This window comes from Centroberyx affinis, unplaced genomic scaffold (assembly GCF_046629955.1).
Source record: "Centroberyx affinis isolate AG114_WGS23_722 - 3 ecotype Tasmania unplaced genomic scaffold, CSIRO-AGI_Caff_v1 ptg001058l_1, whole genome shotgun sequence".
Lineage (NCBI taxonomy): Eukaryota > Metazoa > Chordata > Actinopteri > Beryciformes > Berycidae > Centroberyx > Centroberyx affinis.
In genome coordinates, this window is record NW_027279609.1 from 252,073 (window position 1) to 278,105 (window position 26,033).

Below are 26,033 nucleotides of genomic sequence, written 5' to 3' on the forward strand. Positions count from 1 at the left end.
TGCCTGTTTAGGGTTAGCGCTGCTTTTAGGTGCAGTGAAAAAATGCCTACATTTACCAGATGCGCTCCGCTTCTAGAGGATTTCATGATTGACGCAGCTTGCAGCCAATCACAGAGGAGAAACCAGACATTGGCTGGTCGGTCTGTGCTGACTGAGGTTAGATTGTGCTAGAATAATATCTCGCCTGTCCCTTCACCGCTATACATATGATATTCTGTCGGAGAACAGGTGCATACCTAGACATATTTTGCATTGCTTTTTTTTTTTTTTTTAGCACTGGCTGCACAGCAATCGGACCGAATGGGGGAATTCATGGAGATTGTATGACGGGGCGACTGCAACACAACTAGGGACAAATTATATCAAGGAGTCCAAATAGGTACCATGCGAGCTATTACGGGACCGGCAGTGTCACGCTGATTGTGGACTACTCTCTCCTGACACGGACTATGGGTCTCGTTTGGAGAAACCGTGTGTTTGCAGGACCGATTCATCCAGTTTCAATTAGCCATTAATTGTGCATTAGGTTATGTCTGATATCCCTATTCAACACGTTGCTGGAAAGCAAGGCTGGAACGGGTCATTGGTTCACTCCATCTATAATTTAGGTATGTAAAGAATATTCTCATCTTCCATTGCTTATACACCTTCCGTTAGCAAAATAATGTCACGAGCTTCACTAACATTACATGTGGGTGAATTCATAGATGATGCTGATGCTGATGCTGACAATGGGAATGGTTCTAATTTCAAATAACCTTTTAACCTAGGATATCATGTGTAGTGTTTATAGGGTATCAGTTGAGTGCTTATTGGCGGTTGACTACTGTTGTCGTTACATTGTTTTCTCATCTCACTCCTATCGCATCCCACAGCTGATAGAATAAACTATGGAGTCAAACTGTAATGTACAGCTATACGAGGTAGGCTAACAGCAGATGGTTGCATCTCTACACTAAACATGGAGAGAGTTTGTGTGTTGACACGTCACACCTTTCAAACCTGAGAATCATAAATTGATAATCTCACACATGCGTTTTCTATTGGAAAACTGTGTTACAAACGACTGTAATCTAACTGCTTGATATCGGCCTCACAGGAGCACACCTCTACCTCTGTTGTTGTTTGGGTGATTAGAGCAGTTACTGTACAGTAGATTGGCAGATGGGATTAAGGGGATCAGCTCTCTGGTGCATCTGGTGGCGATAATAGCCCAGTGATCAGAGAGTCAGGTTTGTGACTGGAAGGTTTGAAACCTGGGTCTGACAGAGTGAATGAGTAATGCTCTCTACTGCCACAACGGCTGCCCTTGAGCAAGGCACTTAACCCTCATTCACTCAATGGCCAACAGTAGCAGACTGTGGTTGGACTTGGCCACTCCCAGGTCTGAAGGAGAGTAACTCGATGAGTGTGTAGCATGGCTCTGCTGCTGAAGAGGAGCACAGATGAAGAAAGGTTTAAAAAGGCCCAACTCTGTGTCAGTTTGCTGTTCTCTCCAAATGCTCATTCCTCACCTTACTGTCATGGTACCAAATGTCAAGTATTGATCTCAGGCGTGTCCAATTGTAGGACTTTGTATAGATTACTGAGGATAGCAATTAGTTAACACAGTCTGGTAATTGTTCTGAAGTACTCCTGATGAATGAATGATGAATAAATAATAACTCAGCTGACAGCAGAGCACCAACCATTTTGCAGCAAAGAGTGTTAACGGGGCTAAACACCTCAGGAAAGTGGTCGATAAAGCCTGGTTGTTTAGACTTGTGTTGATGTGTTCAGTGGGATATGTGGCCTGTAATGAGTGGAGAGACCTCTTTTTAGCACACTGCTCAGCAGACAGGAATATTCATCTGTGCAGATGGTTGGACTAATGACCCAGACTACTTTGGAGGAGACTGCGAGCGCTGAGCAGCAAGCTGCCTGTAGCGTGGTTGGTGGTACCAAACCCAAACATGACTCTCCCACTGATACACCAAGCAGATGGTCAGAGATTCAAACAGACATGATCAGATGGAGTCACCATCAAACTCTCAGTGATGTGAGCGGAGGTGAGATGCTGTATACAGACTTTGATTTCAGCACGGTTGTGCTCTTTAGTTCTGTTTTCTAACGGTGTGTACATGCTGTATTGAATCAGTTTCAAATGTTATGCTACATACATTCATGCAGATTCATAAGGCTTAACTCGTTGAGACCATTTTGTTGATTAGACTATCATTCTTCAGGAAATGTGGATTGGGGCTGACCCCATCAAAATGTCCATCTACTTGAGTCAGAAGACTATGAATGGTGTGTGAATTCTGGTCAAGTGTACTGTCTGTCTGTGAGCAGCCACCGTACTGTGATCTGAGGCTCTTGATGCGGCTGGACAGAGGCAGCCTTGTTTTTGAATGAGATAACAGTTAGCCCAGGGCAGCGGTGTCAGCTCCTGTGATGGACATTTAGACAGGGAGCGGAGAGGACGGTGTGTGTGGAGTGCTAAACCGTCACCATGCTGCAAGTGAAAGATAAGGAAATGAGATTGTCAAATTCCCTACAAGAGATGCTGAAGGCATTGTCCACTAGTAGTAAAAGTAAAGCGGGGTATGATAAGCTGTTACACACACAGGCACTTGCAAATGAACACATGCACACACACACATACATATGCATGTACATACACACACATTAACATATACAGACATTACACAGACACGTGCATACAGGCAGACACACTCACACATATACACACATAACTGCAATATTTACTGCAATACCACACTATTACTTTCTGTTTATAGTGTTTGGTATGGAAATATGATCAATAGAAAACAGTCCTCTGATGTAAGTGCAAGTGCAAGGTGCATGTGTCTGTATGTAGTAGGTTAACCTGACTAATTTGACTTTTTTTTGATTTTCCTGTATGTTTAATATAATAAATCTGTAGTATTTGGGGGGTGAGGTGAGGTGCAAACCGTGTGACCACAACATCCTGGGTTTGAATCTGGCCTGGGACCTTTTTTGCATGTCATCCTCTTCTCTCTCTCCCCAATAGACTATAGAGTAATAAAGGCAAACATATTTGATATTTTATATTTAAATGTACTATGCTATGTGATGTCTACTGCAGCTTATTTGTCAATCTGTTATGCAGTCCTAACAGGCTGCTGGCTAGATTTGTGTTCTGCATTTCAACTCATTTCAGTCTCTTCAGCTGAAAGCTTAGTTTTCTGTCAGTTCAATTTTGATTATACTTTCATAAACATTTCAGCAGACAAAAGTAGGCTTGCCTCCACAAGCCCATAATTTCAGTGTAGTAAAAGTCACATTTGATAGCAAATGATTTTGTTTTTCATTTGAAATACTGTGAGGCATATATTCCATGCCAATGAGATTTCTAACCCCCACAAATCGCCTCTGGTGTAAAAGCATTCTGGTTGGTCTCTGCAACACCACTGATGAAGTGGGAGAACTCTCCAAAGGGGAAATGAGCATTCACTTATCCGTTCAAATGGAAAAATGCTAAGTAATCCGTGATCGTGTAGAGCCATGAAATGCATAAAGTGAAGAGTTTCGGGAAGTTGATTACTAATCACTTTTACAAGAGAAAAATATTGATCTACTTTAAGTGGAGTTCCTCACAGATTTTGCTGACATATTGTTTCCTCATAAGTTCCTCATGAGTTCAATGTTTTAGATCATCATTGGTTTCACTTTGACTTTCTGTCTTGAATCTGAGTAGGAAGAATATTATCAGGATAGCTAAAGGAGCCTGTATTGCCTTGGCAGGGTGATGTCATTAAACTTAAAATTATTTTGCCTGTCGTTTTCTCTCCACAGTGGGATGATGCCTCTTGGTGGAACATCCTCAGTATCCCCCCTGCTTCCTCACCCTATCTCCACGGTTCAAACGCCTCATCAGCAGACAGGGCGCTCCTGAGCACTCACTGCTTCCCTTCCTGTTTGTCTGGCTGGCTGACATCCCAGGGAGGTGATGCGGCGGTTTGTCTACTGCAAGGTGGTTTTAACCACCTCTTTAGTGTGGGTGCTGGTGGACGTGTTCCTGCTGCTCTACTTCAGCGAGTGTAACAAATGTGACGACAGGAAGGACCGCTCGCTGCTCCCCGCCCTCAGAGGTGAGTCTGCACCGTTACCCCGTTACACCGTTACCCCGTTACACCGTTACACCGTTACACCGTTACACCGTTACACCGTTACACCGTTACACCTTTCACCCAAAAGGTGAACCTTGATGTGGCCTGAAGTCGTCAGGGACGCATCAAGCAGTGACCAAGTCTCAGGTTGGACTCACTTCTCATGAAACTCCAAGCTTTAATATTAAAGGTTGGAGGCCTCATTATTCAGTTTTCATGTTTTTGTTTTCAAATATACTATGGCTCAGGATAAGAATAATTTTCTTCATGATGGCAAATAAATGTAGTTTAGTTAAAACAGTATTTATTAAATTAACTTGAAGACTAAGTTCTCACAGGCAGTTAAAATGTTGCAAACTTGGTGGAGGGATTTTAGCAATAATTATGTAGTGAGGGGAGCCAATCAGGTCCAGCTGTGATGAGAGTTAGTCTGAAACTACCCGGAAAATGCAATATAATTAAACTTAAATTTAACCTCTCAAAGTCAAATTCAAAGTGAATTCATTCAAAATATTTGATCATAAATGTATATATATATGTATGTGAATATATATATATAATTATATATATATAATTGCTACAATAGGGCTGATGTAAGAGTTTTATGATAACAATGGAACAATGTGTGTGTGTGTGTGTGTGAGTGTGATGAACCTAAACAACCGCAGCGTACTGTCCTTCTTTAGCAGTTCATTTCCTCACTTGCCCTCAAATAAGCAGGTTTCCAAGAGGATTGCTAAGCTGCTTTCAAGGTTAGAATGAGGCAGAGTGACATAAAGTCGCCCTGCTACTGAGACTGATTAGCATTACAAAAGTCTAATGTTACATGGGAGTTACTTTATGCTTTTAAATTAGTTTAAATGTGACAATTAGTTGAATACATGGAACTGTGTGTTGAGGCTATTTTCAGACCCTGGCACTGTGAGTGTTTTAAGCAAATTAAATTGTCAAATGAGACTCAAGTATTCATTCTGCCCAGAAAAGAAGGTTTAGGCCACTCTTAATCTGGCACTGTTTCTTATGTTCACTTTTTGAGTGGATTTTGATTAAACTCCATTTGATTATTTATGGAATAAAGAATGAAGTAGCTGTTCAGATACAGCCTCATCCACTAAGCCTTCCAGTTAAGTCACACTAAAGTAGTTATCATTCAATTAAAGCTTATGCAGTAAAAGGGCTACTGTATTATAGTGTTGAATTTGATCTTTACATCTCAATATGTAACAGTTGAGTCTGTAAGAGACCATAGTACATAGGAAGCCTTAAATTCATTCTAATCCACCATGCTTTTGATATGAGAATTGCACAAGCCTACAGTATGAGCTTATGGATGGCGATCAATTTCCACTCCATTACATCTAATTTGAACAAGGGGTCAGTAATCCCAGGTTGTTCATCACCGGGTCGATAATGGCCTTTGAAAGAATGTGTGCCTTAAATTCCTGATTAGAGCAGGTACACCTCAGCTTCGGTCCGTTCCTCTCGGTTTGATCAACATAAACTTTATGGCCGGTCACTCCTGCCCATGTGTTCATATAACATTTCACGTACAGCACAAATGAAAAAAATTCCCTGACATACTAAGGAGTGTTAGGTGGTATGCTAATATGTAAAAGGCAGGAACACAGAAGTTGCATAATCTTTCTCATGGTCTAGACAAACAATTGATTTGATGCATTAATTATTTATAGGCCCATGTAACCACAGGATCTTGGCTAACAACATAAATATGTCCATTTATCAACATACACAGGCTTGAAAGCTACAGACACACACGCTGTTGGATACGTTCATTGAGAATATCAAGTTACCTTTTACACAGTTATGGGGTCGTAGTTTTTTTAGAGGGTTTTGTTTTGGAAATATTTTAATTTAGTGGTAATTTAGAAATAACAGCCCTTTTCTTTTCTTTAAATATATTCAAAGGATTGCAGAGAATGTAACCATATGCATTTCATTATGTTTATTATTAATGATGAGGTTGATTACAAGCATCAAAATGTATTTTATTAGTATCAGTGTACCGGTATTATATGTATTACCTGTATTATATTACCCAAGGTTGCCTGTCCAAACAGCAAAATTATTTAAGAGTTCTCCACAGCTTATATCCATTAGTCTTGACAAAATAATGCATTGTTTTCTATGTCAAACACAAGAAAGTCACGACCTGCTCACCATTTCTCATTAAATGTTCATGGTCTTTTCTTCACCTCCTATTTTTCATTTACTTCTTCATGGTCACTGAACACTTCAGTCCTTTTTGTCTCTTTCCTCCTCTTAAATGCTATTGTTTTAGTATCCTGTGGTCTTTTTGCACCACATTTTAGTTAATTTTCTTTTGTAAGCAGTAATTATAATTCTATAAGATCTATCTAGCACACGCTGGTGATGTTGGATTCACGTCAGAGAACACATCAAACACAACATCAGTATAGTAGTAGCTTTGTTTTCCTACAGAAACTACATCAGAGAACCTCAACTGCCAAAATGGGAGGGAGAATTGACAGTTACCCACCACAACCAATTTTAACCTGCATTTGGCGGGTTGGCTGGTGTGGCTCAAGTCCTGACTGTATGTAATGGGGTTTAAGAACTTGTTTAAATTCACTCCTCTGGTGGAAATGTTATCTGTTCTGCCCAAATCCAGTGTGCAATTTAAAATTTGGCTGAACCAGCTATCTATAACGCTTGGCTGAGGGTTCATGGAGTCTGGGAAGGAGATTCACCTGGAGACAAAGCTGCAGTCTTTGCTAACATTAATGAGACCCGCACCATTAACCATTCAAATGTTCACACCTTTGCCACTGATGAAGCAAACAGAGCAACAGCAGTTGAGTTGCTGTTGATTAGGAATCTTCCCTCGCTTCTTACTCAGCTGACAATAAACACGCTTCTCCTAAAATCTAGCAGTGGAATTTGATAGTACCTGGAGATAAACAAACCAAATCTACCAGATTAATTTATTCTGTAAAAGCTACCGTATGTATGGAATTGTGTGTGAGAGTCAACATAAAGTGGTGGAGTGGATAATGTTTTGACACCTCTTCGGTGTACGCATTCACCGCTAAATCTTTCAGTGGTTTTTGATCTGTTTCCAAAACCATGTCCTCAGTGGTTGAAAGTAAAATGTTGTAACAAGCCTTGAAAGTGTTGACAGGTTTATGGAGCGGAAATCATTTTCAAAACATTACAAAGTGCCAGTGTGTGTTCAAGGCCTTAGTGATACATACTATCCAAATACTGTTAAATGTCAGCTTGTCTTCAGCTGCAGTATTACTCCTCAAGTGGTGATGGAGCATATACTTTAAAAATCATTAACAACCACAAGAAGGCCATTAACAGTAAGAAGATAGAACTATCTTTTTTTGTCAAGTATTTCATTTGTAGAAAGAATTTCACTTATTTCTCTTGGTACTGCCTGCACTTATCCTCATGAATTAATCATTGTGTCATACAGATATCTCTATGTCGTTTCAATTGCAGAATAGATAGTTGCAGTGTAACAGTTGGCTATTGATTTAAATGTGATACCATGAGTTACGTCACTGTTGAGACGGCAGAAGGAGCTGAGGTGAGGAGATCTGTCATGACACCACTCTTGTGAATTCGATATCTGGGGTGTGTCACAGAATCCAATCCATACTTTCTGTTATTTTCCAGAATACAAAAAATGTATGAATTATTTAGACTTTGCCCCCCTCACAGAGGAAGCTTACCATTTTCTAGACACTCTTACCTTTGCAAATGTTCCGTTTAAATGTCACACATCTAATCCTGATTGCCCCATATTTTTGTACCTTGTGTAAGCATTGCCCCACTTGGTGGTAATACAGAAAGGTGGTATACTGCAATTAGGACTAAGGTACACAGTGGAGCAGCATAATAGACTTCTGCAGGGTGTTTGTGCCTGGCCTCCTCTGGTGCTGTGCCCAGCAGGAGCATCTCTGATACATGTCATGCCAGCTGGGTCAGACTGGCAGGCACGAAACAGAGAGGAGTGGGAGAGGGGAGAGGTGGAGGGAGAAAGAGTGGATCGAGCCTATGAAAGAGCCTCCAACTCTGCACCACTGCACAGACTTTCCTCTGTAAAGTAAATTTAGCGTGAAAATAGCTGGGGGATGTTGGAAGCCACGGGATGAAAAGCAGATAACACAATCCGGGCTGCATGCAGATCAGTGGCTCAGTCCACCTGGAATAAGCAATTGGTCCCTCTTGATAAGTGGAATATGCAACCTTGCAGGCAGGACTCAATGGGTCCAGCTGAGGTTAGGCACACCTGTCTCTCAAACTCTCAAAAGACATTGATGAAATATATTGCAGAATAGGCACAGTATGTAAGCATATGTGCCATGTGTATGCTGTTTGCACTCATCACTGGAAAAAACAACATTGCTAATTGGTTACAACAGCTAATGAACTCCCACTGTTCTGAGCTTGTCACATAACACAGAAAACTAGATAGAGAGACATATTGCTCTCTATTTCTGTTCAACACTGAGCCGGGAAGTGATCATATCTCAGAAGACTCATTACCTGTGAGTGTGAGGGGGAACCTTTTCACCGTACTTGCTTGGGATAAAGCGGTAGGCAGGGACATTGAATTAGATTGGTTGGCCTTAGGACAAAGCCACTGTTTTCTTCCCAGATGATTGTGGTCATCATTTATAATGAATGCTCTTTGTCAGGAGGTCAATACCAGTGTGTTGGGCTGGGACCGCCATGGAAAGCTTTTTTTCTAAGGCGGCTCTGATCTGTGTTGCTAAAGGAAATCAGTTTGGAGTGCTTGTCTTTCTGACCTTTATATTCAACCTTGGCCATTTGTATTATTTCAAAGATGGACAACTTTGAAAGTGTTGGGGGCCAAAAACTATAATATTCAGTCATAATGACGGCAGCAAATGTCTTCATATATGAATATGTGCTCACATCTGAAACCCACATCAACTCACACATGATGTAATAACCTGTAATAAGCCTGTGACCAAGACAAACCCTGATACACAGAATTAATACATGGTTTGGTTCAGAATAAGCTAAAAGCTAAAAGTAAATCTCCTGTATACACTGTATCAAATATAGGTCAATCCATAGTTGAGGAATGCAACTTTTTCGTCTATTTGTACATAGCCATGAAGAGACCAACTATGCAGTGGTAATCAGGGAATGATAACTCCTACTGCTTGTTATTTCAAGGCCTGAGGACTCTCTCTTACAAAATTCACAAAATCAACTGCTGGCTGCAGTTGTTCCCATCTGATACTGTTTTCCCACTTGTTATTCAGTAGTAATCCATTGTCAACAGTCAAAAAGCCACCTTGGAAGATGTTTTACTTCAGTATCTATAGGCTTATGTGAAGCTATAACTAATCAATAGTTCGATTTTTTTGATATGATGATGATAAACAATATAAGGGCAACCCAAACTGATGGTTTGCTGGATTTTCTGCTTATGCCTGAACTGGTTTTGTCGAGCATAGAACCTTCTATATTCAACTGCATGTCATGTAAGAGTTTTGATCTGTGATGATCCATCCCTATAGATTGATGGATTGGAGAGGCTGGTAAGAGCATGTGTTTGATGGACAGTTTTTTCAATAATCCTGCTCAGCTCTGTAGCCAGGTCCATCCGGTTTAAGCCAATGTCCTAATGGAGAGTGTCAGCAGCAACCATAGAGAAGAGAGCCGGATCAGTTGAGGTTAACAATCCAACAGACACCAGGCCATCTCCGCGAAGGGTCGTAGGGAATCCTCTTAACCTGAGGCCATGCAGCTAATGTGAATTGTGTGGCCCCCTTTCATGGAAATCACTGCCTCTACTCTAAGAGATTATTGGAGAGAGAGAGAGAGAGAGAGAGAGAGAGCACAGTCCATAAATCCATGCGAGGTTATTTACCTTTGTTGAAGGGAGCTGGCTATATTGCAGCAGCAGCAACAGCAGCAGTGCTGATGTTTTGCAGATATTGGACTGAGCGTGGTGCGCCTTAATAGCACATAGCAACGCATAGTGAACAATTGTAGGAAAGATGTTTCATACTCGTTTTTTTTTTCCATCTATCAATATGTTTTCCCAAATTTCTGAACTCAGATCTTTCTCACAGATTGAGTCAGAGAGTTAGAAACCTTGATTCATAAGTATGTTCTGATAAAGATAGTGATACTGAGAACAGACAATAATGCACAACGTGCTTCGGACAATGTCATTTTTTCAACACACACGTACTCCATCTGGAGTACATCTAGCAATGCACTTTTCCAAATAGGCACATTTAGTGCATATGTTATCTACATATCTAAATTCAATATATTGATCAGGTGAATAATCTGTTATAATGTATGTCTACATGCCTAGACACTTTCTGTACATATGTATGGCCTCTGTAGAGCGGTTAAGGTGAATACGACACATATTTGCACACCATGTATACATGCTTTAAGTTTACATAATTGTTTTCATATTCATATTCTCGTATCTTTCATTATTATATATTGTGTACATATTGGTATTTTTTTATAATGTTTTTGACTTACTTCATATACTGCATATTCATATTTTGGTATATTTTCATATTGTACATATTCTGCATTCATTTGTTCTTTGTTTCAGTAAGTTTTCCTGCTGTTATTGTACACACCCACATAATGCCGTAATCCATACCTTTCCTCATAGTTTTCATGAATACATTCTGCTTAACACATTCTAGTGTTGAACCCTCATTTGCTATATTCTTATTTTCACTCTACTATTGTCAAAATTTCATCTTATCCTATCTTTGGGAAATTATGTTTTTGCTTTGTTTTTTATGGTTTTTTTTTTACAAAAATGTATAGAAACATTCAAGTTTTTGTATAGAGTGTTTGGATTTATATGGAGTGCTTTTATATAGAGTGTTAGTGGTAGATCCAGCCTGCGTCGTTACGCTGTGTGAGTGTCAGACTGTGTTCAGCCTCTCTTCAGCCTGAAGGGACAGTTAATGACCCTGTCCCTGAAATGTCCAGTGCAGATGATGTGCGGATGTTAACATCTCACAATGACCCAATGCCATCCTCTCTTCCCGGTAGTTGACATACACTCTCGAAACGACAAGGATCACTTACTAAGAGTTCATTTCTAGTTCAGTCTCTTTTCACGGAGCCTTGAATAAGTGAGATTAGAGACTCCCTCTTCTTTCTCTCAAAAGCAGCTGATATATTATTAAAGAAGTGTGAGCACAGTTCTAACTTTGTGTCATGTATAACTTTCATCTTGACTGAATACGCTTTTGGTTACAGTAAATCCAGTTCTGCATTTATAATATAATCTACTTCTGCACTGTTCCCTCACCGCAACTCTTTCATTGTTTCTCACTGATAAAAAGTGAGAAACGGCCAGCAGACCGGGGCCAGGGAGGTCAGTCAGAGGAAAAAGAGCATTTGTCACTTTGTCTCTGGGCTTTTCATAACTCTGGTCATTTTATAAATAAACTGTACACTGCAGTCAAAAGTATGGACACACATTTTTCTTTATTTTTCCTATTTTTCACATTTTAGTACAATAGTAAAGACATCAAAACTATGAAATAACAGAAGTGCAATTATGCAGTGACCAAAAAAGTGTTAAACAAATCAAAACAATCTTATATTTTAGATTCTTTAAAGTAGCCACCATTTGCCTTGATGGAAAGGCAAAGGCTTTGGAAAGAAATTCATACATAGGCATCAACTTCACTATTTATAATTGTCTAAGAAACACATTTCAAGCATTTAAGCATAAGCCTTTAGATCAAAATGGCTTTAAGATAATGAAAAACATAGTACATTCAATCAGATGTGTCCAAACATTTGACTGGTAGTGTATATACAGACTGAATTTACAACAATATATTTTGATGTTAATTTCTCACCTCCTTACTGAGAAAACGATCCAACAAGTGAAGAGTTTCCTTTATGTGCAATATCCTCTTGTTTTGTTCCAGCGGTGATATCACGGAGCCATGAGGGTCCGGGGGAGATGGGCAAGTCGGTGAACATCCCCAAGGAGGACCAGGAGAAAATGAAGGAGCTCTTTAAGATTAATCAGTTCAACTTGATGGCCAGTGACATGATCGCACTCAACAGAAGTCTGCCAGACGTGAGGCTGGACGGGTGAGTAAGCTTTTTCCATACGCATGCTGTGAATCACACTACTGACCCAGACCCTGATACTACTGTTCGGTTACAGATTACACCTACAGTATAGCATATGCACATGTACATAGACACAAACACAGGCACACACACACACACACACACTCCAACCAACCACACTCCAGCACCGGTGCTCACATTCTTCGCAGCCTCGACATCCTCGTATAAGCTTTGATACCTTTCATACCCATCACACATCAGTAGGTATTGCGGTTTCTTTATCAAAAAGCTGACATTTCAGCTGATAGTTTCTGCTTTCTGCTTCCTTACTTCTTTTATGTTTCTAGACTTTAGGTTCTCAGCTCTTTTATGTGTCTAGACTTTGGGGTCTGGGTTCACTAGAAAGTGTTCCAGGATTCTAACAAATTTGTTAGACGTCTCAGCATGGCAGCAGGGATTCCTTTCTCTCCTCAGAAGAGACTCAGCAGGGTTGCAGACAGTGATAAAAGGCGCCGCTCCTACAAATGAAATGTTCTGAACTATCAAAGTGATGTAATCCTGATGATTAAAGAGAACTATATATACGCTATCAAAGTGACGTAATCGTGATGATTAAAGATAACTATTTATACACTATTTTTCTCCTATATGCTTTTTTAGGTAACCAAATTCTATAAGATGTTATCTGTACTAGTAACTTTATCTGATGTGAAAAAAAAAAATCTCTAATTACTGGCACTGCATCATTGCACAAATCCATCAGATCCTTCAATTGTGTACATTAGGGTTGACAGTTGACTGGGAGTAGGGCTTTGTTTACCGTCATCTAAGATCCACTTGAGCACTTAATGAAAACCCGAAGAGCAATTTGCGTGAAACATGAGCACATTCATCTCCGGCTGCTGATATGCACAGGCATTCTCCGCTCTTCGAGACATCGTCCAAGTGATTCACGTTTAAATATTCCAATTGAACATGAGTTCTCAACAGCTCTTTCATTAAGTGCAGTCCCAGGTCTCTGCCAGTCAGCTAACAGTATAAGCAAAATGCTACAAGAATATATTTTTCTTTCATACCCACCCACCACTGTTTTTGCCTATATATGATGCTACTGAAAGACATTTTCTTTTTGCAATACTGGAATGCAAATGTAAAGATAATTTTGCTTACGTAGTGCAAAAGATAATGTATATTTCTGAGAGAAAGTGAACATTCAGCAGATTGGAATTCTTTCAATTTTTCTGTCCATTACGGACCCTACCCTTCCCTACATATAAATATTCCAGCAGCAGTAATACAGAACACAGCTTGGCTCTGCAAATTTCACCAGCTGTATGGTGAAAATTGCCCAGTCCTGTGCAAAAGAGCCGGCCGTTGCCTCTGGAGGGCAATAGGATGTTGTCTTAATGGCCACCCTCCTGGCCTAGTTGTGTCAGTCTCTGCTGTCACCAAGAATGGACGGGACTAAGCAAGCAATGCTGTCCGCTCCAATGGCTTCTGTCACCCTCCGTCACCTCCCACTCCCACTACCACTCCTACTGCCACGCTGGCTGTCCTGGCCTTCCACCTCCCCTTCTCTAACGCAGGCTCATTCTTTATTTAACTTCATCCACTACAACGTCGTCCCAGACCCCCACATCCTCACTCTTTGGCTGTGACAGACACCCCATCAAGCCAAGGACATGCTGACATAGCTGTCAACGTTGGTTTTCCTTGTTTTGGGAGATATTTGGCAATAAATCTCCAGTGACAATGCTTCTGCACTTGGGGCGTAATTGGCTAGCAACAGGATACACTAAAATTCTGTTCTCCCAGACTATTCCACTCTCAACCCTTCTGCAACGTCCCTTTAATTAACTGTGATTTACTGACCCCTTGTTTTTACTGTCGATCTATCAGCTGTAAGACCAAGGTGCACCCCGATGACCTGCCCAACACCAGCATTGTCATCGTGTTCCATAACGAGGCGTGGAGCACCCTGCTGCGAACTGTCCACAGTGTCATTAACCGCTCCCCCAGACATTTACTAGTGGAGATTCTACTAGTCGATGACGCCAGTGAGAGAGGTTGGTAGTCTAAACTATCACTCAGAACAAAAACAGCTAACAAAAGCTGTCTGATTGCCAGAGTCAGTGGTTTAACTTTGTAGTCACCGATACAGAGTAATATATTTTGAACTGGTTGTTGATTGTTGTGAACATGAAACAAAGCTGTCGATCAGGCGCAATTAGATGGTTAATCTCAAGTTAATTCACAAGGATCCGGTGAATCAGCATTTACTCTTTATAGCAAATGACAATAAAACACAATCAAGATTAATTTCTCTAGAGAAAACCATGCGGTGATGTGTACTGTGTGTGGTTTTGTCACAGACTTCCTGAAGAAGAAGCTAGAGAACTATGTGCGGACACTGGAGGTGCCAGTGAGGGTCCTGAGGATGGAGCAGCGCTCAGGTTTAATCAGAGCCAGGCTGAGGGGGGCGGCAGCCACCAAAGGACAGGTCATCACCTTCCTGGACGCCCACTGTGAGTGTACTATGGGCTGGCTGGAACCTCTGCTGGCCCGCATCAAAGAGGACAGGTAGGGGCCAAAATGCTACATACTGAAAGTCTCAACTTTGCTGCTGATCTCTGAGGCAGAACTGACGATTACAGATTACATGAAATAGCAGATAAAAGACGCTTTTTTGGAGCAGTGCACAGGAGCGCTTAAGAGCTACTCAGTGTCATTCATTTTAATATTGCTGCAATTGAAAATAATCTTTTGAGTACTCAGTCTCTGAATGAGGCTTCGGTTATAGTGGTATTATCAGATTTCACTTAAGTTGCATCATCAACTGAGGCAAAGTTATATCTGAATATTGATGTGGCAGCAAACTGTCAGTCACAGATGCAGTGTTTGGGCATGACTGCTGATAGGAGAAGATAATCATTTTACATCGTCTGCTTCTGCTGCTGCCTCAGAGGAACAGCTAGCTCTAATTAGCTTTGTCTTTGTGTTAGCTGTGCTACAACTGATGCTGATAGTAGATGCTAGCTAGAGTCTAGAATAAAGTGGAAAAGGACATGCAGCCTCAGCTGCGACAGCTGTATGTGCCTTTCCAAACCTAATGCCGTCCCAGCAGAGTGGGAAATCTGATTGTTTGTTTCATTAAGGTGCTTTCCTCCACAGCTTTTGGACTGTAGATGTGTTTATCAAGCCACGATTCCAATGTCGACTTAAAGTGACAAGGTGTATAAGCTGTACTACTATTTGTTAGGAAATGAGGAATTATTTCAGCCTTTGTTCATAGTTATACTGAGAAGAAAGCTGGAGGGTATATCTATGTGAAAGAGTGACGTAAATGGATGGCTGCATTGATAATAGTTCTCCTGTGCTCCATCTCTTATCTGAGGTCAGACATTCATTTTGCCTCAGGTGCCTGGCAGAAATTAGTATCATATTACACAGAATATTATATTATAGAACCATTACACTTTTGCTGTATGCTCCTGCACATGTATTGATGTCTATAAGTATGTGCAAGAGTATAGAGGCGCTCAGACTGATTAGATTGTGTGCCGGAAATATATGTTGAGTGCAGATTGACATAATTCATAACACAGGTTGGTTTGTTACCTCAAAAAGCAAGAAGGGGTATTTCTTGGATGCTGGTAAGACTTAGTCATGCGTTTAGCAACCTTTGCAATAGTCATATAGTTTCACTGAAAAATACATTTTCCAATTTACTTTTATCTGTTTTCAGACGGCTTCTCCATTGTTCTTTTCTTGTGCCCCTGGCCAGCCAACAGCAAAACAAAAAAAACTTGTAAACAATACACACTGTAATATTTTACCCTTGTTCATGATGGCTACGTTATTTAAGACTTCACATATGCTGATAAACTTTCAATAATGCAATAGCTATTTTTCAGCTATCTGGAGATTCTCCTTAGCAGTCATGCCAGGAAAAATAATAAGCAGATGTCTCTGAGTATTGAGCTGGTAGCAAAGCGGTTGTTTATGCAGCTACAGCATAAAGTAATATATGTGGTCAGCAGTTGGCAGTTAATTCCTTTCTACAAGACAAAAGATCTGTTCACAGTCAGAAAACGTATAGGGATTGTTGATTTCGGTTTGGGGTGTAAAAATGGAATGGAAATGCTAATACCTCTTCAAATTTGTATTCCATATTATAATGGTGAGTTATGAGGAAATAACTCATATAAAAATATAATATACATTCCTCCATATGTTGTCTTCAGGAAAGCGGTGGTGTGCCCTATCATCGATGTCATCAGCGACGAGACGTTTGAATACATGGCGGGCTCGGACATGACCTATGGTGGATTCAACTGGAAGCTGAATTTCCGCTGGTACCCCGTCCCCCAGCGGGAGATGGATCGACGCAAAGGGGACAGAACGCTCCCTGTCAGGTACGCAAAGGAAATACTCCTCCCTCCTCTGAAGCTATATCCAAAGAGTTTTCCAACGGAAGCTGTTACTGACTTTCCTCTTGCTTAATGCTCTGTGATAAGAATCAAGAGAGGGACAGTCAAATTACAAATAAATAACAAAAAAACATATATTGAAAAGACAGTTTTGTAAGTTCGAACAAATGTTAGCTCTCGGCTTCTCATCTCAGTTGAAAAAGGGTTTGTTTGCGAAGGTAGTCGGCCGCGGAGAAGACATGGTTAGCTTCTTTCACTAACACTCTTCTGATGTTGATAGCCATGAAAGGTGCCATTTTTATCTGCAGATAGAAATAGATCCTTTTCCTCTGTGTAATATATCCCACTGATGCGGCAGCAAACCATCGAGTCTAAATAGCATCCACATAGTTGCGGTTGCGGTCTCCTGTGGTATCTACAGTATGTATGAGCTCATTCATCTTCAATATATAAAAATAGAAAATACAGAGTCTGCTCAGAGATGCCTTTACATATGATTTAAACTCCTTGTCAGGTATCATACAAAGCTAGGTACAAATTGTCATCTGTATGCAAATTACTTCCAGCAACAAGACAATATCCTTAAGTCAGACCCTAGTTCAATATAGAATCAATTTAAAGATAAAGATAATAGCCCCTGTTAGGCTTTTTTGTTTTCAAATTATCTTTATTACCTATATTATATTCTGAATGTTGTGTTTGGACACACCTGATTGAATGTGCTATGTTTTATCTAAAGGCTTATGCTTAAATGCCAGTTGATGCCTATGGATGAATTTCTTTCCAAAGCCTTTGACTTTCCATCAAGGCAAAGGGCGTCTACTTTAAAGAATCTAAAATATAAGATAGTTTTCATTCATTCATTTTCATTCATTCCATTCATTGTTTGATTTAACACTTTTTTGGTCACTCCATAATTCCATTTATGTTATTTCATAGTTTTGATGTCTTTACTGTTATTCTAAAAAAAATGCGTGTGTCCAAACTTTTGACTGGTAGTGTATGAAAAGACATGATATTTTTTGTGTATCCTGTGTTAATCTGTTCTGTGTCTCTTGTAGGACCCCCACCATGGCAGGAGGCTTATTTTCTATAGACAGAACATACTTTGAAGAAATAGGAACCTACGATCCAGGGATGGATATCTGGGGTGGAGAAAACTTGGAAATGTCTTTCAGAGTAAGTGACAGTCAACCGGTAGGAAAAGCTGGTATCTTTCTTGTACCTGTAAGTATATTTGTCTGTTTTCATGCCACATATAAATCCACCTTGTCCCTATGTGTGCAGATCTGGCAATGCGGTGGCTCTTTGGAAATTGTCACATGTTCCCACGTGGGCCATGTGTTCCGGAAAGCGACCCCATACAGCTTCCCTGGAGGAACCGGCCAAGTCATCAACAAGAACAACAGGCGCCTGGCTGAGGTCTGGATGGATGACTTCAAAGATTTCTTCTATATCATATCACCAGGTACGGTGCTGTGGTGAAACTACTTTCATTAGGTTACATCTTGTTGCTGCTGGAATAGCAAAGTCACACACAGGAGACGATGCTGACAATGGCTTAAATCCAGCATGTTTTATAGGACTTTAATAGAAGCATTATGCAGTATGCATCTGTGTTCAAAAGCGGATATGAACAGTCCTTTTCTCATTACAATATTACCAGACTCCTCTGTGCTTGTTATATGCCTCCTGGTAGTGCATTAGCTTACATCTAACAGATTGGTGTGAAAAGGAAAAACCCCTTCCTCTTCACTTCATTATTCTTCTAAGTCCCTTGTGCTGTATGCTTCTCGCCCATTTAAAAATGTTAATTCTCTTCTTCCCTTCCTCTGTCTTATATTGGCATGCAGTGGTGCTTTCACCTTCCCCAAATTGGGAATGGTTAATTCCCACATTGTTAAGTGCAAGCGTGTTGTTCTCAACTTGAGTTCAGAAATTTATCAAAGACGGTCTTTTTTATGATGTGCTCCAAATCTCTGGAGAGGCTCCAACTCCAGCTCCGCCACCCACAGACAAACTACAACAATACGATTGTGCAGATTGAGAGATGAGTACCCCTCCATCTGTCGGGCCTAGTAATGTGATTACCCTTTAGCAGACAGCAGCGGCCTGGAGATATCTGGTTAAGTGTTTTAGATGCCAGGCAACCTATAAGGGATCATCCGTAATCTGCTGATTTTATGGCATGAGTCTGACCTCCTCCTCCACTCATAAACCCTCTGTGGAGGAGCAGCCAGGCAGTATTCTCTATAGGCAGGTGCGGAGACAGAGCTGGGGTTGTGATGGATGAGTCTTTCTGTCTGTTCCTCGAGGATATTAGAGAGAATGATCTGGGCCACGCTGCTGCCAGGCCTCCCATATTGGCACAGAGGAACGCAGTATGGTGCTCAGGCTGAGTTTGGGAGTGGCATCTAGTGATCCTATTAAAAAGTGCATCTCCCTCCTCGTCCCTCCTCTGCACTGGTGATTTCAAGATCAAAGAGGCTATTCATCATCTGAAACATGTGATGCTCAGACCCTACAGAGAGAAAGAGAAAAGGAAGAGAGAGAGCGAGGCGGGGGGGGGGGGGGGGGGGAGAGAGAGCGGTCTTCAGTTCATACCTTTTATCTGACAACTTGCAATGGCTACGTCTCAGATTAAAGTGTTGGAAGTTGTTGAAATCACAGGAGGTGTTGTTTGCATTGTCTGCGGCTTGCGTTTGGTGGGTGGATGCACTGTAGCGTCATGTACGTTGGCTGATTTTGAAAATATATTCTATTTTCATTTATTGCAATCGTGCTCTTTCATGATAAATTACCCCCTGGATTTATCTACATGTATGCTGTGATTCCTCAAGAAGCACTCTAGGGAGAAACCATCTGCCTAATGTGTTTGTGAGTGTTTGTGCCCAGTTGCTGTCTAATCCCTCTTCAATCTTCAATTGCATCTAGGCTGATACATCATGTGTAGTTTCCATTTGGATGAAGTAAAACACACAGTGACACACAACGATTGGTGCAGTCCATTCATAGGAGATGCCTTAGCTCTCGCAATACTTTAGGTGTGTGAATAGGACTTATTTCCCTTTGCACAAATTAGTCTGTTTACACAATATTCAATAGAAAAACATTCCTTGACCACCCAAATAGCTTGTGTTTTCAGATAAACTTGCACTTTTCACAAGATGTGATGATATAGAGGGTCCCTCTGGTGTTCAGCCTTGGTGGTGCAAGTACACCGGATTGCCCTGTCTATTTTCAGAACAAAGGGAACAGTATATGGCTTTCAACACTACAGAGAATGAAGGTAAATAGTGACTAATGATGCTTCATGATGCATCGGGCTGACTCCTCGTCTTGTTGTGTCTGCAGGCGTGGTGCGAGTGGACTACGGAGACGTGTCTTCTCGCAAAGCCCTTCGCGAAGCCCTGCAGTGCAAACCATTTTCCTGGTACCTAGAGAACATATACCCAGACTCCCAGATCCCAAGGAGATACTACTCACTTGGTGAAGTATGAGCTTTCTTGTACTCTGATCTCCAATAATACAGCAGCTACACTGTTCCCCTCTGCAGTGAGTCAGATACGGCTTTGCTTCAGAGCTGTGTATTCACAAGACAATATCGCTGTGAGATAAATCTGAAAATCTCAGGATTCAGCAAAAGGTTGAATGGAACTAGATAAAAAACAAACAGCCCTGGCCATTCTTATTGAACTGCTATGATAAACAAACAGAAGGGATTTTCATACAGTAGCTGTTGATACCAACCTCATATTTAGCTAGAAAGAATTTCAAACCACCTTGCAAAAGTGCAATTATCAGTTATAAGCCATCTAAGACAGGGAATTGTGAATTGTGACCAAGAGGTTCTACCTTTTGTTGCATAAAATATGCATTTCCAATATCATACATCCAAAAACACAGGAAATATTGCATCTAATGTTGACATGAGTAGTTAAAGATTGAGCAGATAGAGTAGTTCTTTCTGAGCTTGAGAAGGGGATTGTGGGAGCTGTGTGAAAATTTGCATTTTGTTCCTACATTTGTTAATGTTGGAGGATTCATAGTTAATGTTAAGTTGATAATAGAAGATTAACTTCCTTGTATTAATTAGATACTGCTCACTAAGCAACAGACACAATTGGTAGTGTCCCACCACTGACTGACTGATTTGCCTGTTGATGCCCATGGCACTGTGTTGACATACAGTACTCCAACAGAAGAGGGTGTGTGTACGATACAAGGAGGCCATCTAAAGTAATGTGAATGGAGGAATTGATGGTGAAATGAGTTTGTAATCCTCCAACTTTCACACTGCTGAGAATGAGAAGATTTTTCATCCGTGCTGCTGTGCTGTGCTGCAGTAGAATCTCTCTCTCTCTCTCTCTCTCTCTCTCTCTCTCTCTCTCTCTCTCTCTCTCTCTCTCTCTCCCTCTCTCTCTCCCTTAGCCACTGCGGCACCTCAGCTCCCATCTTCCTCATAACTAGACTTCTCCTGACTGATTCTCTTCCTCCATAACACACAGTCAGCCAATCTTTAACAGCTGGAGCCATTAGGTTTTATATCACTTAATTATGGGAGCCACTATTCTTGCATGATAGGCATAATAAGCTGCTTAGCCAACATATAGAGCCAGCTCAACTATAGGACTCTAGGAATGTGTTAGTTTATTAGATAGCTCAGTGGCTTATAAAGTCAGTAAATATTTTTGGGGTTTGGTGATAGAAGGGGGTGCTCAGAACTGTGTAGTCAGATCATTTATTCTTTTTAGCCTTAAAAGAGTGTCCATAATTAGGAGTTACATTAGCACATCGTACTGGCAAAATATCTAATGTGGTTAGGTTACACCTTACACTGAATAGTTGTGTGATTAGACTTGATATCTGTGTCAAAATGGCACAAATTTGTAATCTAACAGGAATTTGGAAGGTTTGAAATTAATGCCTGCCAACTCGCTAAGTACAGGCAGAAACTGGTCCACCTGCCGCTTTTGTGGGTGAGGTGCTCTGATGTAGTTTCTGTATGAAAACAAAGCTTATATTATACTGTGGCTGTGATTTGTGTGTGCTCTGATTGCTTCAGCATCACCAGCGCGTAATGTAAACAAAAAACTATTGTTGTCAGGTTGGATGAAGTGAAGGTGAAGCTAGATAGATCAATTATAACTAATGTTTGAAAAAGGTAAATAAGCTAGAATGTGGTGCAAAAAGACTGCAGGATATTGAAGCTGATACAGTAGCATTTAAGAAGAAGAAAGAGACAAAAAGGACTGAGGTTTTCAGTGACCGTGAAGAAGAAGAGGTGAATGAAAAATAGGAGGTAAAGAAAAGACCATGAACATTTAATGAGAAATGGTGAGCAGGTTGTGACTGGCTTGAGTTTGACATAGAAAACTACAAAATGTCACATTTTGCTTTGTTGTTTGGACAAGCAACCTTGGGCAATATAATACAGGTAATACATATAATACAGGTAATTCACTGATGTGAATAAAATACTCTGGAATCATCCTCTTATAATCTAACCTAACCCTTAATAAAAATGATGAAATGCATGCAGTTACATTTCAACATTTTCAGCTAGTAACTCTGAGATCCACCAGCCAAATTGTCTCACTAGAGCCAAAACATTAATTTCAAGCCCTGGTTCGAGTTTAGAGGAACTTCTAACACTACATACTTCCTACTTGTAGATCAGAAATGTTGAGACCAACCAATGTGTGGACAACATGGGAAGAAAAGAGAACGAGAAAGTTGGCTTCTTCAACTGTCATGGCATGGGTGGAAATCAGGTGAGGAGAAAATGAAAAACAATTTTTCTTGTTATTTACATGTACAGTCCCTTCAAAAAGGATTCAACCCGCTTGATTTTTTTCTGTATTTTGTGATGCTGCAGCCTGAATTCAAAATATTTAAATTGGGATATTTTTTTGTCAAAATCTTCACTAAATGTCCCATAATGACAAGTTGATAAACATGTTTTTTAGAGATTTTTGCAAATTTATTGAAAATGAAATGCAGAAATATCTAATTTAAATAAGTATTCCACCCCCTGAGTCAGTAGTTTGTAGAAGCAGTTTGTTGGCGGCGATTACAGCTTCAAGTCCTCTCTTGGATACATCAGTTTGGCACATCTGGATTTTTGGATTCTTCCTCGCAGATTAGCTCATGCTCGGTCAAGTTGGATGGGGAGTGTGTGTGAACAGCTATCTTCAAGTCATTCCACAGATTTTCAATAGGATTCAAGGCTGGGCGACTCTAGGACTTTCACATTCTTGTTCTGGAGCCATTCCAGTGTTGATTTGGCTGCATGCTTTGGATCATTGTCCCTTTGGAACATAAATAGTCACCTCCATCTAATCTCTTTGGTGCTCCGAAGCAGATTCTTGCCAAGAATTTGCCTGTATTTGGCTCCATTCATTGTTCCCTTTATCCTTACAAGTCTCCATTATGGGTTATTGTGTGTAGATAAGTGGCAAAGAATCCTATTTTAATTCATTTTGAATTCAAGCTGTAACACTGGAAAATGCGGAAAAAAGTCAAGGGGTGTTGAATACTTTCTGAAAGCACTGCACCATAATCATCAGGTCGAGTGCATTATCTGAGTCATCACGGGTTGGACAGCACTTAAATAATAAGTCAGAGTATAAATAGAAGTATAATTTAGTGACATATCCTTTTATCGAAAGCACTTTCCAGCACCATGATTGTATGCATTTCTGGAATGGTAAATGAATAATCTTGGCATTGTTGGTGCCACGCATCCACTGAGCTGGGCATCTTGGTTCCAGGTGTTCTCGTACACGGCGGATAAAGAGATCAGGACGGACGACCTCTGTCTGGACGTGTCCCGCCTCAACGGACCTGTCGTCATGCTCAAGTGTCATCACATGAAGGGCAATCAGATGTTTGAGTATGACGCCGAGGTAAGACCCATGTCTCCCACAGTAGCCAGACACTCCACAACAAGGTTCTCATGGCAGTCTGTTCCTTCCTCTGGATGGATGATGCTTTGAATCATAACTATGTGGAAATGCTGATTGATCGGACCTTTCTGTACTCGGAAGAGATTGCATGTACAGTAATGCACATTGTAGACTCATGTAATGGCAAATTGGTTATGGTCTAACAGTTTTGTGCCACCAGATGGCGCTCTATATCAGTATTTGAGTTTTACCTCTGAGTTCTAGCACAGTACTCCAGTTGCACTGTGCACCCAGCAACTGTATCTACGCATCTGCCATATGTTTGTCTGCCATAAGAATTTTCTCCTCTCATGCAGTATGTTGGCAAGTGGGAATATGATTTTGAGGTAAGCTGTCCAAGTCATCGCTTCTGATTATTGTCCCTTAGTTTGAGTCCTGTGCTTGCATAATAGTAATGTCCTATAACAATGTTTAGATCGTGGGTCGTTTAGACTGTCATCCATAAAGCAACGTGTGGACTGTGAAGTGTCAATAGTCATTAGAGAAGATCATTTAAATCTTGGTGTAAAATGGAGCCTTTTAGCCAGAGGAATATAGTAAAATCTCCAGTCGAGTTATGACCCTAATAAAATTTGATATTGAGTGGTACATTATAGACCATTTGGCCTGCAACTCATGCAAGACACTATTGGATGCATACAACATGCAAATGTGTGAGTCTCAGTTCAATCATAGTAGCAAAAAACAAAGATTGGATAAGTGACAATGGGAGAGTTTGTACATTAAGCATTAGATTTTCCATTTCAATATTCAGTCAACTTTAGAAACAGATGTTGCAGGCCGCTGAAGGGAAAACAAAAAGACAATTTGAATCTCATAGGAAAACTACAATATTCTCCACAAGCCCCATTGACTCACAATACATTGGATTGTACAACTTAAAAGCATCCTTTATATTAATGATTTATGTAGTTATTTTTTTCTCACCGCTGGGAGACGGTTAGAAAAGATGATATGTGGTGTCATCTATCAATGATTGAGATGTCTTATCTGCTGACAAGTAGATACGACTAGGAGAAGAAGCCTTGAGGCCTTTCCATCAACCACTGTACAAACCCTAGGAGGAATCCATTCATTACACTTTGTTCTCTGGGTACATTCTTAATATGAAAAATTGAATAATTCATAAATGAAGAAGACCTTGTCTCCGTCATAAACAGCACTGGGGTCTCAGCACTGTTAATGGCCGAGGTTATTTTTAGCCCTAGTGTGACGGACAAGGGCTGATACGGCTGAACCCTGGGTTGCTACAATACCATTAACATTTCATCTGGTCATCAGTTTCGGTGTCACAGAAATACCTGACTTTTCCATATTCCTGCTGTTCTGATTCACAGCCATGACAGACAGACAGCCTTCCCTCTCCCCGCCCACTCAGCTGTGGTTTCAGCCAGAGATGAGCTGTATTTTCTGTTCTCTCCAGCAGAAAACACACACCAATATACCAGTTACATGTATGATGGCAGTCAAATCATCTCTCTAGCCTCAGCATACATTTAAATAAAGAATATGTTTATTTATGTATTTATTTATTTTCTGCAGTGTGACTTTTAGCTAAGATTTATCCCTTTATCCAGTTATCTAGCTGTACTTTTTTTACTTGAATATGAATTTAATTTAATTGAATAGACATGTGTCCTGTGTTAGTACCGTAGAGACCAATGCTCTAGTTACTGTAGTTGTCCAACTGAAAGACAGTTGTCAAGCGGTCTTAGCAACCAAGAAAGATCAGTTCTAGATTCTTGATTTTATCAAAAAATCTTTTTGTCTGTAATATTTCATGGTAACACAGCGACATCAACACTGATGTCAACACTGCAAATGTTTATTTAAGTCCACACCCATCAGAGTAAACTGAATAATATTAGATAGTTTTGAACAGCCGCCTCAGAGCCATATCTGCTGTATGAGTGAACAAACAACTCCAATCAACACTTGTCAGCTCCAAATAATTGTCACTGAAAAATCGCCACTTACTAAACTGGAAAATTTGCTGTCAAGAAAAGATGGATGAAATCAAGAATAGCTAATCACCATGAGTCAGACTTACCTCTTTGATATCCTGTCATACATTTGGCTCCTCTCACCTTCACTACCATCTCTCATCTCATTTCATTCCTGGCTGCCTGCAGAAGCACACCTTCCTCCACATCATCACCCAGTCATGTCTGACCATCAGCCGCCTGGAGGACGGCACCTACGGCCCCACTGTGGAGCACTGTAACAACAGTCCCATGCAGGCCTGGATCCTTCGCAACTACACGCGCCTGGAGGTCTTTAGACGCCTCTACTTCAGTCCCACTGATTATTTTCTCTAGGGGTGTAGGGCCTGGGACGGAGCAGGTTAGTACAACAAGGCTTAGAGTAGAGTCCCGGGCTCGGTTTAGCTGCTGTGT

At 40.7% G+C, this 26,033-nt stretch overlaps 1 protein-coding gene across 2 annotated transcripts; it reads left to right on the plus strand.

Moving 5' to 3' along the window:
• Nucleotides 1-3,973: 3,973 nt before the first annotated feature.
• On the plus strand, nt 3,974-25,955 carry galnt13 (polypeptide N-acetylgalactosaminyltransferase 13). 2 transcript variants are annotated; one of them, XM_071523047.1, is made up of 11 exons: nt 3,974-4,115; nt 12,089-12,257; nt 14,139-14,305; nt 14,612-14,819; nt 16,484-16,654; nt 17,731-17,848; nt 17,957-18,137; nt 20,024-20,163; nt 22,345-22,443; nt 23,443-23,577; nt 25,770-25,955. In XM_071523047.1, exons 1-11 carry the CDS (start codon nt 3,974-3,976, stop codon nt 25,953-25,955), a joined length of 1,716 nt encoding a protein of 571 aa, XP_071379148.1. The 2 variants fall into 2 exon arrangements, with proteins under 2 accessions (XP_071379148.1, XP_071379149.1); XM_071523048.1 differs by having other exon boundaries at nt 25,800-25,955.
• The last annotated feature ends 78 nt before the right edge of the window (nt 25,956-26,033 follow it).